This window comes from Piliocolobus tephrosceles, chromosome 15 (assembly GCF_002776525.5).
Source record: "Piliocolobus tephrosceles isolate RC106 chromosome 15, ASM277652v3, whole genome shotgun sequence".
In the NCBI taxonomy this organism is placed as follows: Eukaryota; Metazoa; Chordata; class Mammalia; order Primates; family Cercopithecidae; genus Piliocolobus; species Piliocolobus tephrosceles.
Window position 1 is genome coordinate 96,089,125 of NC_045448.1, and position 18,652 is coordinate 96,107,776.

Consider the following 18,652-nt stretch of genomic DNA (forward strand, 5'->3'; position numbering starts at 1 on the left):
GCTGTTTCAGCTTACATAATAAATAATTTAAAACCCTGGTTATAAAGAATGAGAAGTTTAGAGTAACTTATGTGAAGTGAGAATACATATGAAACTATTTTGAGAAATTAAGATCTGTGCCTCTGGATCAATTATACTGAACTCCATTTTTACCGTTGGTAGAATTTAGTTCAAGGAACACTAACAGTACTGTACTTAATTTTGTGGTTTAAAAAAAATTGTAAATAAATGAGTATTAAGTTAAACAAAGTTGCTGCATTCTGTTCAGACTTGCCTTATTTAGAAATATCCTTTTTTTTTTTAGCAACACCACAGGTAGAAGAGTATACACAGATGAAGCCTGAACGCAACTCTTTACAGGAACAAAAGTTTTATCACAGTGCCACCTACTGTATTTGACACAAATTATTCTTAGTATATAATTTGACAAGATTAAACAGGTTGAATACTATTACAGTTTTTTAAAATGGGCTGACTACTATATGGTATTAAGTTTGCAAACTTTAAAAAATTGTCCTTGAGGATTAGAAAAACTATTTGGTTACTTTTTCACAAGTGACCTTATCTTTTAAGGATAAATCAAAATTATGTCCTCATTTTAATTCTGTCTTCATTTTAATTTATTGGGTATTTCAGATTTTCTAAAAAGACCAATTTAACTTCTAAAAGAGTATTTTTAAAATTTTAGTTATCAATTATATCAAAGTTGATTTCTTTTTATAAATGTTGTATTACTGAGTCTTTTAACAGTGTCCTGGCAATCAAATGTAACCTTTTTATTCCCTAACAAAAGTCAAACTTCAAACTATTGATCTTAATCAGTATGAAATAGGGTTTTCCATTATTTTGTTTATATGGCAAATTTTAAAATGATTAGAAAGTCTTTTGCAGAAACTCCCATCAAAAGGTGAACTCTACTGCGCACCCTTTGAATCTGGGCTAACCTTGTGACTTAACCAATAAAATGTAGCAGAAATGATGTTGTGTGAATTAGGAGCCTGAGGCTCAGCTAGATACTCTTCACCTATAAACAGGGCCCTGGAGAGACGCCAACAAAGAACAGCAGAACCTAGCCCAGCCCAGCCAAATATCCAGCTGAGCTGAGCCCAAATTACCAACCCAAAGAACTGTGAGCTGGTAAATAAAATGGTGGTTGAGCTAAGTCAGGAAGTGTCTGGCAGTTAATTAGGCAGGAATAGACAGACAACTAATGTAGTCTAACAGACCTCAATTCTGGTCTCAGGTAAAACCAACTCTTAGAAGTTTTATAATAAGTAATAATGTCTACTGATAACAACAGTAGCTAGTTTAAGACTTTATGCCAGACTTGCTAAACCTTTGCATCAATTCTCTCATTAAAAAATAATTGTAGTGAAAATAGTAAAACAAACAAAAAAGACCTTCCAAATATCACACAGCTAGTAGTGAAGCTAAGATTCAAACCTTAGTTGTCTGACTATAGAGTTGAAGTAACTACTACATTATACTGGCTTCCTACCAAATCAAACTTTCCTATTAACTGAGAACAGCAACAATTCCCTACATTTCTCTAGACCTAAAGTGTAAGTTCACAATTTAAAAACACATAAATCTGCTTTAAGAGTCAAGTACCAAGTAGAACAGGACAAATGTCCTAGTCCTAATGTACACATTTTAAATATATATATTTATATATATAAAATATGTTGCATATTTTATATGCAAAATTTTTATATGCAAAATTATTTTATATGCAAATTATTTTATATGCAAATAGAAGACAGTTGGCTGGGGATGGCTCGTGCCTGTAACTCCACTGCTTTGAGGGGCCAAGGTGGGAATATAGCTTCAGCCCAGGAGTGTGAGACCAGCTTGGGTAACACGGCAAGAGCTCATCTCTACAAATAAAAAATTAGCTGGGCATCGTAGTGCACGCCTGTAGTCCCAGTTACTTGGAAGCCTAAGGCAAGAGGACTGCTTGAGCCCAGGAGTTCAAGGTTGTGGTGAGCTATGATTGCACCACTGCATTACAGCCTGAGTGACAGAGACCTCATCTCTCAAAAAAAAAAAAAAAAAAAAGAAGAAGAAAGCTATCAGTAAACCAAATAATTCTATCAGATAAAATTCCTACAACTTCTTTTAACAATTTCTAGATTACAGTGGTAGGAACATATTGAAGGTTTTATTAATTAAAATATGCATAGATTTCCATATCTCCATACTTATCATTGTTACTGACATATAATATTGCACCATGCTCATGATACTATGGTTAAGGGCCCAATATTTCTAGAAAATCTGGGTCAATTATATTAGACGGCCCCTCAGTTTGCTCTTCTATAAAAATGACATCACCACCTACGTCATAGTTATTGCAGGGAATAAACTTGAAACAATCAAGTATAATGACTAAAACAAGGCCAGCAAAGTCCAAGAACTTGGCTGATGCTCATTTTCTTCACTCTTCCGATTGTGGGACTACCAGCTATTTATCTTTTCTCATTATTACAAACAGCATATTAACACCTTTGAACATTTTTACCTTTGCAATTATTTCTTGCAATAGATCTCATGAAAGGTTATGATGTATTTTGGTGATGTCTGTGAGCAAAGTGCACTTCAAAAATATTAACTTTGATACAAACAAAATTGTGCCTATATCCTCTCAGTGACACATTATATTTGATCATTTTACTTCTGTAATGGTTACATTGTATCTTTTTTTTTTTAGTTCAGGGGTACATGTGCAGGTTTGTTACACAGGTAAACTTGTGTCATTGGGGTTTGTTGTACAGATTATTTCATCACCCAGGTATTAAGCCTAGTACTCATTAGTTATTTTTCCTGATCCTGTCCCTCCTCCCACCCTCTTATAGGCCCCAGTGTGTGCTGTTTCCCTCTTATGTATCCATGTGTTCTTATCATTTAGCTCCCACTTATAAATGAGAACATGTGGTACTCGATTTTCTGTTCCTGCATTAGTCTGCTAAGGATAACGGCCTCCAGCTCCATCCACATCCCTGCAAAGGACATGATCTCATTCTTTTTGATGGCTGCATAGTACTCCATAGTGTATATGTACCACATTTTCTTTATCCAGGTTATCTTTGATGGGCATTTGGGTTGATTCCATGACTTTGCTATTGTGAATAGTGCTGCAATGAACATAACGCATGCATGTGTCCCTATAATAGAACAATTTCTATTCCTTTGGGTATATACCCAGTAATGGGATTGCTGCATTGAATGGCATTCGTCTTTAGGTCTTTGAGGAATTCCCACACTGTCTTCCACAATGGCTGAACTAATTTACACTCCCACCAACAGTGTACAAGTGTTCCTTTCTTTCCATAAAGAAGTTACATCTTGGCCGGGCGCGGTGGCTCAAGCCTGTAATCCCAGCACTTTGGGAGGCCGAGATGGGCGGATCACGAGGTCAGGAGATCGAGACCATCCTGGCTAACCCGGTGAAACCCCGTCTCTACTAAAAAAATACAAAAAACTAGCCGGGCGAGGTGGCGGGCGCCTGTAGTCCCAGCTACTCCGGAGGCTGAGGCAGGAGAATGGCGTAAACCTGGGAGGCGGAGCTTGCAGTGAGCTGAGATCCGGCCACTGCACTCCAGCCCGGGAGACAGAGCCAGACTCCGTCTCAAAAAAAAAAAAAGAAGTTACATCTTACAGTTAAATTTTATTTCAGAGATTGAGCATAACATACTAAGTGTGCAAGCTAAACATTTGTATGCCTCAATTTTCTCATTTGTAAAATTACAACAATATGAACATCCATGAACTGCTGTAAGGATTAAATGAGTTCATATATATAAAGTGCTCGGCCTATAACATAGTAAGTGCTATACAGGTGTTATTTCTTTGGTTATCTCAGGAAGTGCACGCTCTTACATAGTCATAAAATAGGCTTCAGAAGGTAGGCTTCAGCAATTGATAAAGGCTAAATTAGGCTCTGTCAAATGCAGATTGTATCGTTTTGGAACAATTATCTACCTTTGTAAACCTCATCACTAATATGAGGATAACAGTATTCAGAGATAAGGTATAAAGAGCTTAGCATCTGTGGTGTTATGATACACACATAAGTTTTCATCTCGTTAGTCTTTTGTTATGATGTTGGGTGTGTGAGGCCTCAGGGGAAGGTCTCTGACCTTCTCCTGCCCTCCTTTCACCTGGCCCAAGCCAGGACTCTCATCTTTCCTGGACTTTCTGATTGTGGGTCTTAAGACCCTCCCCAGCGAGAGTCCTGCCCTATATCCTGGGGGACAGAACTGTGATGTCAGGAAGTCTCCATAAAAACCCAAGAGAAAGGCCGGGCATGGCGGCTCACGCCTGTAACCTCAGCACTTTGGGATGTCGAGGTGGGCGGATCACCTAGTTCAGGAGTTCAACACCAGCCTGGCTGACATGGTGAAACCGTCTCTCCTAAAAAGACAAAAATCAGCTGGGCATGGTGGCAGGCACCTGTAAGCTTGGCTACTCAGAAGGCTGAGGCAGCAGAATTGCTTGAACCTGGGAGGCAGAGGTTGCAGCGAGCCGAGATTATGCCATTGCACTCCAGCCTGGGAACAAGAGCAAAACTTCGTCTCAAAAACAAACAAACAACAAAAAACAAAACACCCAAAAGAAATGGGTTCAGAGAGCTTCCAGATGGCTGGACACATGGAGGTTCCTGGAGCGTGGTGCCCCAGGGAGGGCACAGAGGCTCCACACCGCTTCCCCTATACCTTGCCCTCTCTCTTCATCTACATAATTTGCAATATCCTTTATAATAAACTGGTTAAGTGTTTCCCTGAGTTCTATGAGCTATTCCAGCAAATTAAACCCAAAGAGGGGGTTGTGGAAACCCCAACTTGAAGCCAGTTGGTCAGAAGTTCCAGAGGGCCAAACTTGCAACTGGTGTGGCATGAGGCAGCCTTGGAGACTGAGCACTCAACTTGTGGGATCTGACACCATCTCCAGGTGGATCATGTCAGAAGTGAATTAGAGCAGCTTTGTGTCTGCTGCTTGGTGTGTGAGGAAAAACCTCCACACGTTTTGTCACAGAAGTCTTCTTCTGTGTGGATGATTATCATCATGTGGGAATAGAGAAAAAACACAGTTAAAGAGTTTTCCCTAGACAGCACTGTGGTGTCAAAACTCACCAAGTGGCTGGGCGCAGTGAGTGGCTCACGCCTGTAATCCCAGCACTTTGGGAAGCTGAGGCGGGCGGATCACGAGGTCAGGAGTTCAAGACCAGCCTGGCCAACATGGTGAAACCTCATGTCTACTAAAGATACAAAAAATTAGCCAGACGTGGTGGCGCATGCCTGTAATCCCAGCTACTCAGGAGGCTGAGGCAGGAGAATCACTTGAACCTGGGAGGCGGAGGTTGCAGTGAGCCAAGATCGTGCCATTGCACTCCAGCCTGGGTGACAGGGCGAGACTCTGTCTCAAAAAAATAAATAAATAAAACTCACCAAGTATTATGTATGCTGATTCTTATATGAACAGTCTATTCAATATAACCAGGTATTATCTTTATAGATCTATATATATCTGGATTAAGCAGCTAATATTATGTGTATTATTCAATGTATCTACCTATTACCAATGTGTATTATCCAATGCATCTGCCTATTACCAATATATTTGCCTACTTTATATTTTCTACTAAATTTATCAAATTTGAAACTGATGTTCCTATTTTATAAATAGGAAACATCTTCTTACTAGAGTTAGGTAAGTCTACTCTTATGATTTAAGAGTTTTTCTTATGTCTAAATTTTTAGTTCTCCCAGAATTTTTTTCAGCATATTTATATTTAATGATAAAGGATAAATAGCTGTATCATGACAGTGTTCGACAGTGGTTCTGAGCACCATCTGGCTCTGACATTTCTTCCTAGTTCTGGCATGTGCTGGGATTTGGCCAGGACAAAGGCCCCTTTTACACCTGTATTCACTGGCCCGTGCATCCTGTTGAACCCTCCTAGCCCCAAGTCTTGTGTGCAGGCACACCCCACCAGCCTGCAGCTGCTGGAGAGAAGACCTGCAGTCAGAAAGTGCTCTTCTCCCTGAGATTCATCAGCATTCAGGCTTCTTTCTTGATGGCAGCAGCTTGTCCCTTGGCCCCAGGTAGTAGATGAACACTGGAACCCCACAGGTTTGGGCTCATAAGAAACCCTTGGGCCTAGGCTGGGAGCGGTCAGACCATAAGGAAAGGGAGAACTCTTGTATCTCTTCCTTGCTCCACAGTGTTTAGTGTCAGAATTTTTTTTTTCTTTTTCATTTTTGAGGCTACGAGGCTGAGGAACCTGCAGCAGAGAGCATCTATGAGGCAAGAACCTTGTGAGAAAGAATCGGTCATAACAAGTGTGAAGGGAAACTAGACAGTGAAGCCAGGAAGACGTGTCAGGGCCTCTCTGTGGTCTAGGAAGAGGTGATGAAGCCACTGAAAAGGTCACGGAGAGTCAACACAGGAGGCAGTATTCCTGAAATCCAGGGTGTGGAGGAAAGGGGTGGCACACAGGTATCCAGAGGAGGCTAAGGAGAAGGGAATAGGAGTGACCATGAGCTCAGTCGGACATGCTCCTTGGATTTCTGTGTTTAGTTTTCACCATATTTGGAAAATTTGGAGCCATTATGTCTTGAAATAGTTTTTGTCTCCCCTCTTCATAGACTCTAAGTACATCAGAATATATGGTTTTGCCTCAAAACTCACTGATGTTCTGTTTTCTTTTTTGTAGATTTTTTTTTCTCTGTGTAATTCATTTCGGACAGTTTCTATTGCTATGTGTTCCAGTTCACTAGTCTTTTGTCTGCAATGTCTAATTCTCTGCAGTGTATTTTTAACTTTCAGGCATTGGGTTTTTCATCTCTAGAAATCTGATTGATGTCTTTTTATCCCATATCTCCCAAGTATCCTCTCACCAGGCTCATGTTTTCCTTTACCTTCTTGAACACAGGAATATAGTGATAGTAACTCTAGTAAAGTCTTGTCTACTAATTCTATCATCTGTGTCATGATATGATTTGACATGATTCTATGTTCTTAAAAAAATGACTTGCACAGGGAAGCAAAGTCATTAATTCAATGAATAATATGAAGTGCCAATTTTGATTCATTTCTGCACTTCCTATTCCCATTGTCCTATTTTGATTTAATAAATTATTACTCATTTTGTATCATTACATATTAGGATTCTTTTAAAGTCGGCTAAAGCCTCTGCTCCAGTGTTGCTGTTTCGTTTTAAATCATCGCATTTGTTGCAAAGTTTTCCACATAAATTTCCCTATCACTTCCTCAACTTATACAAACTATATTAGAATTTTAACTGGTATTATACACTAAGCCATGTGGGACATCTTATTTTTAAAACACTTTGTCTTCATAGGTAAGAAGAATAAAAGTTCTTTATTTCTGACATTGAACTTCAGCAATAATCTTCATCAACCTATTCATTCATCCATTATTTATCCATATTCTTATGCGCTGTTATATTTCTTTGAAAGCCCTCGATTTAAATATAGGGTCTCCACAAATAAATGGTTTTCTTTACTCCTCCCAATATTCATACTTCATTGTTTCATGACTCACTACAGATGTCCAAAACTGCTGCACACAAGTGGTGACAGAGAGCACCTAATTCCCTTCTATTTCACATAAATATCCCTTATTGCATTTTTGCTTTTTAGCCCATTATCAGAAATGAACATTATATGTTATTAAATGATATACTAATGTATGTTGATACATTATTTCAAACGTTTTAGTTAAATGATAAATGATTAATAATTTTTCTTATATTACATTGGCTTCAAATTCTCGATACTAACCTTATTTGATCTTTGGTGAATACATGCTTTAATGTATGGCTATGGTCTGTCAGCTAAAATTCTTATTTAGAATCTATTTACCTGTGCGTATGTAAGTGTGTGTGTATTTTTTTTTAAGATTCGGAGATAGGCCTGTGGTGAGCTTTATTTTGAGCTAATCCCTGCTTCTTGTAAGTCACCTTTCACACACTTACCACCTACTCTATTGCAATTTTGAGGAGGCAACATAATTAAGAAAGCAGTTATATGGTGTTTTACTTTTTCATCAATTCCATACCATCGGGAGAAACTAAATAAACCATACTTCAAAGAAAGAAGTCAAATTAAATTACTGTCATTGCCCATTAATAAAAACAACAATCTGAGTCATATAATTTAACAAACAGGACAGACAGAAAGATGGTATATTTATTGCCTGACTACACTGGTATAACTCACTTTAACAAAAAATTATCACATTTAATAATATAACCTGTTATAGCTAAATATTAAACACATATTAATTAGGGCCAACTTTGAAGGATTTCTAATTCATCCATTTCCTTATTCACTATTATATATGAAGCACTACACTAGGTGCAGGGTCATTATAAACAAGTTTTTTCTTCAGGAAACTTACAAGCTAGTGCAAGCACTGAAAAACATTTTCTGTAAAGGGCCAGATGACAATATTATAGGCTTTGGGGTCCATACAGTCTCTGCTGCCAGCTACTCGACTCTGTCACTGTAGGGTAAAGAGTCATAGACAATATACAACACATGAGCATGGTTGTGGGAGAAAACTTCATTTACAAAACACAGGTGGTAGGCCAGATTTTGCCCATGGATTCGTTTGCCAACCCATTCGCTAGGGGAAAATAATAAACTAACTAGCAATTTCAATTTGATGTGACAAATACAAATAAATGTAGGCAAAAGCTGTTACGGGAATACGACCGAAGACAATCAAAGGCCTCTTGGGAGGAGGCAACAATCCAACTAAAGACTTCAATTTCTGAAATTCAGCAAATACAAGTAGCTTTTTATAATGTGTAACCATTATAAAACAATTCAAAACCTCATTCTGAAAATATACCACATGTGATTATAAAAGAATTGCTTTAATATATGATATTCTCTACTATTTCTCAAAACTAACCATAAGTACACTTGAAAGCTTACCTTGAGTGACTGTTTTGAGAACAATTAAGGTTGATAAAAATCTCAATGGCAAATTGGAGCTCTTAAAGAAAGCAGCTGTCTTTGGTTTATTCTCCACAGAATGCTGTGGTGAACTATCCTGAATTCCTTTAGTTACCACTCCTTTAAAAATGTCTTCACCCAGTCTCCTCAATGTTGATGTCATAGTTGAGTGCTGTTAAAAATATGTACAATTTTAGTATATTTATTCATGTTCAGAATATATCTTTTTTTTTTTGTGACACAGTCTTGCTCTGTCGTCCAGGTTGGAGTGCGGTGGTGCAATCATGGCTCACTGCAGCCTCAAACTCCTGGGCTCAAGCAATCCTCCTACCTCAGCCTCCCAAGAAGCTGGGACTATAGGCACTCACCACCACACCCAGGTTTTTTGGGGTCTTTTTGGTAGAGATGGGTCTAAGTTGCTGAGGCTGGTCTTGAACTCTTGGGCTCAAGTGATCCTCTTACCTTGGCCTCCTAAAATGCTGGGATTACAGCATCATGAGCCACTGCGGCTGGCCAATAACTATTTTAAATATTAAATCAAATACATGTATTAAAAGTAAGTGAATCTGTGGCTAATTTAAAGTTGAAAATATGCAAAATTGGAAAGTGATAATTTTATCAACTTAAAAATTATTTAAAAGTATGACTGTACATTTTTCTAAAATGTGTAAGAATATAAGATCATGCTATATTTCTGACAGAGAACTATCAAGGGAACAGAGGTGGACTACCTACATTCTCAGTTGCTGATTGCTCCACCATCAATGAAAACCAGCTTATCAGGCACATCTTTCTGTGTTCGCTTATGAAATGATTATTTAGACCCTCAGTTCCCTTCAGCTCACTCTGACTACAAAAGTCACGGTGACTCCAAAAACTTTTAGCACTTTCAAAACAGTAATATATTGGGTTAGAATCATGGATAATTCTCATGGAGAATAAAACAAAAACAAAATGGGCAAAACAGAAATATTAGCAAGAAACTACTCCTAAAATAATATATGATCTAATGGTGTTTGATATATCTATTAAGAATAAAATGAGGCCAGGCATGGTGGCTCACACCTGTAATCCCAGCACTTTGGGAGGCCGAGGCGGGCAGATTATGAGTTCAGGAGATCAAGACCATCCTGGCTAACACAGTGAAATCCCGTCTCTACTAAAAATACAAAAACTTAGCCGGGTGTCGTGGCAGGCACCTGTAGTCCCAGCTACTCGGGAGACTGAGACAGGAGAATGGCGTGAACCCGGGAGGCGGAGCTTGCAGGGAGCCGAGATTGCACCACTGCACTCCAACCTGGGCAACAGAGGGAGACTCCGTCTCAAAAAAAAAAAAAAAAAAGGAATCAAATGAAAGGAAAGCATTTCAAACTGTTGCAGATCAGAATTCTTAACCCAGATTTAGTAACAACTTAAAATTTCCTTTATTATGACCCAATTCTCCAATCTCATGTGACTTTTATAGCAGTTTCCCCTATCTGCATGGAAATTTGTGACCAAATGGTTCCTAACTCAGTACTGATCCTGCAATATGGGTAAGTTTTGACTTTTAAATTTCTGCATCTAAAATTAAAAACAGATCTATTGAAGTTTTGCCAGTGTCAAAGGCCAAATGGTTGAGTGGTGAGACACACAAGCAGTGCAATCTAATTTACATACACTGTCAACACAATTTTATTAGAAAAAATAATACACAGGTGTTTTCAAACCTTTGTGTAAAAAATAGAAAAAAATGTTCAAAACTCTACTTACAGTGTGTTAAAATGACAGGATTAAGGTAAACTTTGTTTTTAAAATTATCTCTAATGCTTACTACTACACTTTCATAATGAAAAAATAAACTTGAAAAAATATGTGGGCTGGGCTCAGTGGCTCACGCCTATAATCCCAGCACTTGGGAGGCCAAGGCGGGCAGATCACAAGGTCAGGAGATCAAGACCATCCTGGTCAACATGGTGAAACCCCACCTCTACTAAAAGTACAAAAATTAACTGGGCTTGGTGGCGCGCACCTGTAATCCCAGCTATTCAGGAGGGTGAGGCAGAAGAATGGCTTGAATGTGGGAGTCAGATGTTGAAGTGAGTCGAGATCGCACCACTGCTCTCCAGCCTGGGCGACACAGCAAGACTCTGTCTCAAAAAAAAAAAAAGAAAGAAAAGAAAAAAAAAAATGTGGATAATATTTGCCTTTAGTTGAAGGAAAAGAGAAAAAAAATCCAAAACTAGCACTCTGGGTTGTTGCTGAAGCTTCACCTAAGTTATGCTACAACTTTTGCTGAAACAAATCTAGACCCAAAATGTCTAGTTTTCAATTTAAAATAACCCATCATTCCACGGACGAGAAAGATTTCAAACTAAATGAAGAGAAGACAATCAACAGCTGCCAACACCAACAGGACAGAATGTTAGAATTGTCTGACAAAGATTCTAAAGTAGCCATGAGAAAAGGAGCACCTGCATACGCTTTTAGAAAATCTCATCGAAGACACAGAAAGCCTTACCAAAGAAAAAACAGAGAAAGAACCAAGTGAATATTTCAGAACTGGAAATACAGTAATAGTCTCAATAACAGAATGGAGAGGACGAAGGAAATAACTGAAAAATAAAACAACAGAAAACACCCAACCTGAACAACTGCAAACAACCTGGAAAAATAACAACCACCACCACCACCACCACCACCACCACCACCACAACTTCCGGGAATAACAAAATATCTAAAATCATGTCATTAGACTCCCAGGAAAGGAAAAATCAGGTAGGGCTGAAAAAGTACTTGAAGAAACTGGGGGCAGTGGCCCACGGTTGTACTCTCAGCACTTTGGGAGGCCAAGATGGAAGATCACTTCAGCCTAGGAGTTCAAGACCAGCCTGGGCAACATAGGGAGACCCTACCTCTACAAAGCAAAAAAACTAGCCAGGTAAGGTAGTACATGCCTGTAGTCCCAGCTTGAGCCCAGGAGGGTGAGGCTCACTGCACTCCAGCCTGGGCAACAGAGCAAGACCCTGTCTCAAAAAACAAAACAAAACAAAAACATATACACACGCACACAGAACATGAAATTGAAGAAATAATGACTGAAAACTTCCTGGACTTGGCAAAAAACGTGCCCAGAGACTGAAGAAATTAAGCAAACACCAAACAGGCTAAAATAAAGAGATCAACACCAAGATCCATCACAGTCAAACATAAAAACTAAAGACAAATGTGTGTGAAAGAAATGACACCTTACATCTATGGGGAAAATAACTCAAATGACAGTAGATTTCTTATCAGAAACCATGGAGGGCAGAAAGAATTTGCACATTTTTTAAATACTGAGGCTGGGCGCGGTGGCTCAAGCCTGTAATCCCAGCACTTTGGGAGGCTGAGACGGGCGGATCACGAGGTCAGGAGATCGAGACCATCCTGGCTAACACGGTGAAACCCCGTCTCTACTAAAAATACAAAAACTAGCCGGGCGAGGTGGCGGGCGCTTGTAGTCCCAGCTACTCGGGAGGCTGAGGCAGGAGAATGGCGTAAACCCAGGAGGCGGAGCTTGCAGTGAGCTGAGATCCGGCCACTGCACTCCAGTCCAGGCGACAGAGCGAGACTCCGCCTCAAAAAAAAAAAAAAAAAAAAAAAAATTAAATACTGAAAGTAAAGAACTGTCACCCTGGAATCTGATACCCAGTGAAAATATCCTTCAGGAATGAAAAGAAATCAAAATATGTTAAGAAAAACTAAGAGAATGTGTCATCAGCAAACCTACTCTAGGCCAGGTGCAGTGGCTCATGCCTGTAATCCCAGCACTTTGGGAGGCTGCAGCAGGTGGATTACTTGAGGTCAGGAGTTCGAGACCAGCCTGGCCAACATGGCGAACTCCGTCTCTACTAAAAATACAAAAAGTAGATGGGCATGGTGGTGGGCACCTGTAATCCCAGCTACTTGGGAGGGTGAGGCAGGAGCATCGTTTGAACCCAGAAGACGGAGGTTGCAGTGAGCTGAGATCATACCACTGCATCTAGCCTGGGCAGCAGAGCGAGACCCTGTCTCAAAAGAAAAAAAAAAAAACTACTCTAAAGAACTGATAAAGAAGTCCTCTAAACAGACAGGATATAATGAAAGAGGGAACTGCGGAACATCTGGAAGGAGAGAAGAACAAAGTAAGCAAAAACATGGGTAAATACAATAAACTTTCCTTCTCGAGTTTTATAAATTATGTTTGATGGTTGAAGGAAAAATGATAACATTCTCTAATGTGGTTCTAAGTGTATATAGAAAAGGTTAAGGGATAAAAAGGGAAGTAAAGTTTCTGTATTTTATTCAAACCAGTAAACTGACAATAGCAATAGACTGAATAAGTTATACATAATGTTGTAGGGAACATTTATAATTTTATGTTGCCCTGGCATTCATTTTAAATATAAGTTGAACTTTTTCACACTAGAAGCAGGGATCAGTCACTTTTAACACGGTTTCCAGTTCTAAATCCCCATCCCCACCCCTAGTTCCTAAATGTGTTTGATCCAGATATCTGCCTTAGACAACTCCTCCCTGATGACCACTTCCCTGTGGGATAGCTAGATACAGTCCGCACAACTTGTCTCACAGACCCTCACACCTCACTACAGACTGTGTGAATATGCCACAGTGACTACCTCCTACTCATGCCTGCTTGCTTTAAACTCAACAAACAAAACACCCTGTGAAAAACCTGTATGGGTAACATCCTGGAATCCAATAAGGGCACTTGTGCACAGGTCCCTTTCTCCCTCACTCGCCTCTCTCCCTGCCTGTGCTTCCTGACTTCCAAGTATGTGGACTCCAGGTTTGCCATGTAACTCGCGGGACCTAAAAGTAACAAATTCTTGGCCGGGCGCGGTGGCTCACGCCTGTAATCCCAGCACTTTGGGAGGCCGAGATGGGTGGATCACGAGGTCAGGAGATCGAGACCATCCTGGCTAACACGGTGAAACCCCGTCTCTACTAAAAATACAAAAAAAAAATAAGCCGGGCGTGGTGGCGGGCGCCTGTGGTCCCAGCTACATGGAAGGCTGAGGCAGGAGAATGGTATGAACCCGGGAGGAGGAGCTTGCAGTGAGCTGAGATCCGGCCACTGCACTCCAGCCTGGGTGACACAGCGAGACTCTGTCTCAAAAAATAAATAAACAAACAAACAAACAAACAAATAAATAAATAAATTCTTTATTGCAGCTAGATGGGTTGGCTCACAGCTGTAATTCCAACAATTTGGGAGGCCAAAGCAGGAGGATCACTTGAGGCCAAGAGTTAGAGACCAGCCTGGGCAACAAAGCAAGACACTGCCTCTACCTAAAAAAAAAAAAAATTTTAATTAGCTATGTGTGGTGGCGAACGTCTATAATCCTAGCTATGCAGGAGGCTGAGGGAGGAGAATTGCTTCAGCCCAGGAGCTGGAGGCTGCAGTGATCTATGATCACCACTGCACTCCTGCCTGAGCAACAGAGTGAGACTCTGTCTCAAAAACAAACAAAAAAACAAACAAGAAAAACCCTTTACTTCCATCTTCTATGGCTTCTAATCACTGGAGGGGTACTCTCCATCTTAAAGATCCTAAATTAAAACAAATGTAATACCAAGAAGAACTATTAGAAAAGTTATTCAAAGAGATACATTCAATACACTATAGATAAAGGAAAATAAAATTCTAAAAAATGTTCAAGTAACCTGTAAGAAAGCAGGAAAAGGAACCAAAGAAATGAAAAAGAGAAACAAAAAGAACCACACAGTAGTTAAAAAAACAGTTACAGCTTAAGCCCTAACATATCAATAAGTACATTACATGTAAATGGCCTAAAACACCAATTAAAACACAGAGCTTGACAAAGTTTATTTTTCCTAAATCCAGCTATATGCCATTTATTTAAAAAAAAAAACAAAACAACTCATTCTAGATATAATATAAGCAGGTCAAAAAGATTGGGAAAAGATATATTATTAGAACATGAATCAAAAGAAGGCAGAAGTCTCTGTATTAGTATTAGATAAAGAGATTTCAGAGGCAATGCAAATGATCAGAGAAAGAACATTATAAAATGATAAAAAGGGTGAATCCACCAAGACATAACCCTAAATTTACATGAACACAGTTACAAAATATGTGAGGCAAAACAGATGAAGGTTATAACATATAAATCTACAGTTATAGCCGGAGACTTCAACATCCATCTATCTCTCCACACTTGATAGAACAGGACAAAGTATCAGCAAGGGTATAGACAACTCGCAAACACCATCAACCAACAGGATCAAATTGACATTTATGCAACACTCCACCAAACAACAGAATACATATTCTCAGCCATAAAACAACCTCAACAATACAATAAACTAGAAAAACAGAATAACAGAAAGACGACAAACTTCTGAAGAATTCAAGGGTTCAGCCAGACATGGTGGCTCACACCTGTAATCCCAGCACTTTGGGAGTCCGAGGTGGGCAGATCACTTGAGGTCAACATGGTAAAACTACATCTCTACTTAAAAAAAAAAAAGAAACCACAAAAATTAGCCAGGTGTGGTGGTGGGTATCTGTAATTCCAGCTACTTGGGAGACTGAGGCAGGAGAATCGCTTGACCCCAGGAGGCAGAGGTTGCAGTGAGCCGAGACTGTGCCAGTGAACTCCAGCCTGGGTAAGGAAGTGAGTGAGACTCTGTCTCAGTAAGTACATAAATAAATAAATAAATATAAATGAAAAACAAAGAGATGATCCTTTGAAAGATCAATAAAAGGGAGAAACAGAGAAACTTCTAGCAAAAAAGACGAAGTAAAGAAAGAAAACACAAATTATCCATATTAAGAAGGAAATAAGGCTACCACTACAGATACTGAAGACATCAAAAGGATAAGAGAATACTATGAAAAACTCTATACACATAAATTTGCATACATTTGAATAGTTCAGTTCCTCAAAGAGCACAAACTATTACAAATCATCGATAAGAATTACATAACTAGAACAGACCTGTAACTATTAAAGAACTTAAATTCACAATTTAAAACCTCCCCCAAAAGAAATCTCATCCACATAGTTTCACTGGAGAATCCTACCAAATGTTTAAAGAAGAATGAACACTAAGTCTACATAATTTCTTCCAGAAAATATAAAGGATAAGACCCTTCCCAATTCATTTTATGAACCTAATATTGCCCTGATACAAAACCAAAGAGAGTTCAAAACTATAGACAAATATCTCTCATGAATATAGAAACAAAAGTCCTTAACAAAATATTAGCAAACAGAATGAACTAATATAAAAACATATAAAAAAAATTAAACACCACAACCAAGTAGGTTTTATTTCAGAGATATACGGCTAATTTAATATTTCAAAGTAATTCATATTAACAAGTTAAAGATGAAAAAGATCATGTGATTTTATCAATCAATGCAAAAAAAGTATCTAAAAAAATTCAACGCCATTAATGATTTTTAAAAAACTCAGAAAACAGGAATACAGGGGAACTTGATTGAAAGTATCTATGAAAATACCACAGCTAATATTATACTTAGTAATCGCAGAATGAATTTTCCACCTAAGTGGAGAAACAAGGCGAGGATGACTACTCTCACCACTCATATTCAACATACTGCTAGAAACTCTAGCTAATGCAATGAGGTTGGAAAAGGAAATTAAAGACATACATATCAAAAAGAAAAAAAAACACAATGCTGTCTTCATTTGCAGATAACATGATTTTCTATGTAAAACTCCTGAAGAACCTTCAAGAAAACTCTTAAAACTAATAAGGTCAGGATACAAAATAAACAAAAAACAATTTTATTTCTATACATTATCAACGAACATGTAAACATCAAAAGTAAAAAGATAACACCAATTAAAAGTGCTCAAAAAATGTAAATACTCAGCCAAAATCTAAACAAGAATGCAGCAATTTTATGCTGAAAACTATACAACGTTGATTAATTAAAGTTTTAAATAAATGGACATTTTATGTTCATAAGTTATAAGACTCAACAAAGGAAAGATGTCAATTATTCTCAAATTCATATACAGGTTTAACACAATTCCTATCAAAATCCCAGCAAGGTATCTTAAGATAGGGAAGATTGTTCTGAAATACAAAGAATATATTCAAAACAGATATTGTGAAACAGGATCAAGAAGTAATATTAGGTGGAGTATTACTTGAAGAAAAATTCCTATTAACCAATTACCTGTGCTCCAGCATCTAGCTGCCTTAGGGACCAATATAAAAATTTTACAAAAGGCTCGTGAAGTTTGGTATTCACAAATGGCATCCACTGTAGTTGCTCTGTCATCAGAGGCAAAAGCTAAAGATAAAATGATGGAAAATAAATACAAAGGCACAGTATTTTTAAATGTCTGAAATCAATTACCACAATTTTCCAAAATTATCTTTAAAAACAAACAAACAAAAAAAGAGTTCTCCAACAAAAAATCTTCAGTTTAAAACTATATGCAATACTATTTGGCAATATGTATTTGAATTTTTATATATGCATTTTCTTTCATCCAGCAATAACAGCACATCTAGTTTAAGGAGATTAACCTAAACAAAGATACTCTCTGAAACTTAAATGATTAAATAAATGTATAGTACATATGTAACCTTTAAAAATGATAACCTAGATTTACATGTATTGCTATGGCGTATTTTGGGGTGAAAAAAGGTATTTACAAGGAAGCAAATGGAATAAAAATCTCATTTACATAAACTATATCTACATAAATTTATACTGAAAAAGATATATGAAAGGATTTCTTAAAAAGCTGGATTTCAGAAACTGGAGTAATATTTACTTTTTTATATGTCTACATTGCATGTATATCTTAATATGCTAATTTATAAAAATAATGTTTAAATGTTTAAGGATGTCTATGAACTTTGCTTCAAAAGTGTAACATTTTTGCTAAATGATTTCGGGACCATAAAGATAAATTCTAAGGCTCTAACAGAGTATTCCCACTTCTGAGATACCAGCCTAAGAAAATCGTTTTAAGAAGATCCCTTCAAAAGCCATGTAGAAAGGTATTTATTGCTACACTGCTTTTATAAGAGTATAAACCTGGAAGTAATTGTACAGCAATCAAGAAAATGGTTATGTCAACTGTATAAAGATTCTCCAGACTAATGATTATGAGCATATTGTATGTATATACATACAAGTATTTTAAAAAATTTCCTGTATATTATGATGTTCTGACATCTTAAAAAACCTTTCCAGTTGGGGAGAGACTGCCCCTCCCTGGACCAGCCAATCCTTACATATAGCAAAGTGCTCAGCCTAGAGTATACCTCTGATAGACAAATGAACCAATTCAGAGCCAGACCCCTTCTATCTGGCCCTTGTATCCCAGGAGGCAATATTCTCTGCTGTAATCTTACCAGAGTCACTAGGGACTACCCCTAGAGCTTAGTACCAGCCAAAATTATTCAAACTAGCCAGTCCTATTTGTTCACCCTGCCCTGCATTGCCCTTCATGTGGAAACCAAAATAAAGGGTCTGACCAATGCTTTCCCCTAGGCTCCTGTCTTCCTACCATCTGACCACTCTGGTGTCTTAAAAAAAAAAAAAATTGAAAAAATTATAGACACCTCATAAGCTGAGAAATGTCTAAATAGTATTTTTATGGAATAAAAGTTGGTAGCCATATAC

At 38.1% G+C, this 18,652-nt stretch overlaps 1 protein-coding gene across 3 annotated transcripts in view; it reads right to left on the reverse strand.

Moving 5' to 3' along the window:
- CCDC138 (coiled-coil domain containing 138) overlaps positions 1-18,652 on the reverse strand; it is a 96,514-nt gene that overhangs the window by 24,550 nt on the left and 53,312 nt on the right. For all 3 annotated transcript variants that reach the window (XM_023190398.2, XM_023190397.2, XM_023190400.2), the window contains 2 exons: positions 17,189-17,305; positions 8,967-9,159 (listed from right to left, as the gene is read on the reverse strand). In XM_023190398.2, the coding sequence (XP_023046166.1) occupies positions 8,967-9,159; positions 17,189-17,305 (310 nt within the window). The remainder of the gene's footprint in view (positions 1-8,966; positions 9,160-17,188; positions 17,306-18,652) is intronic.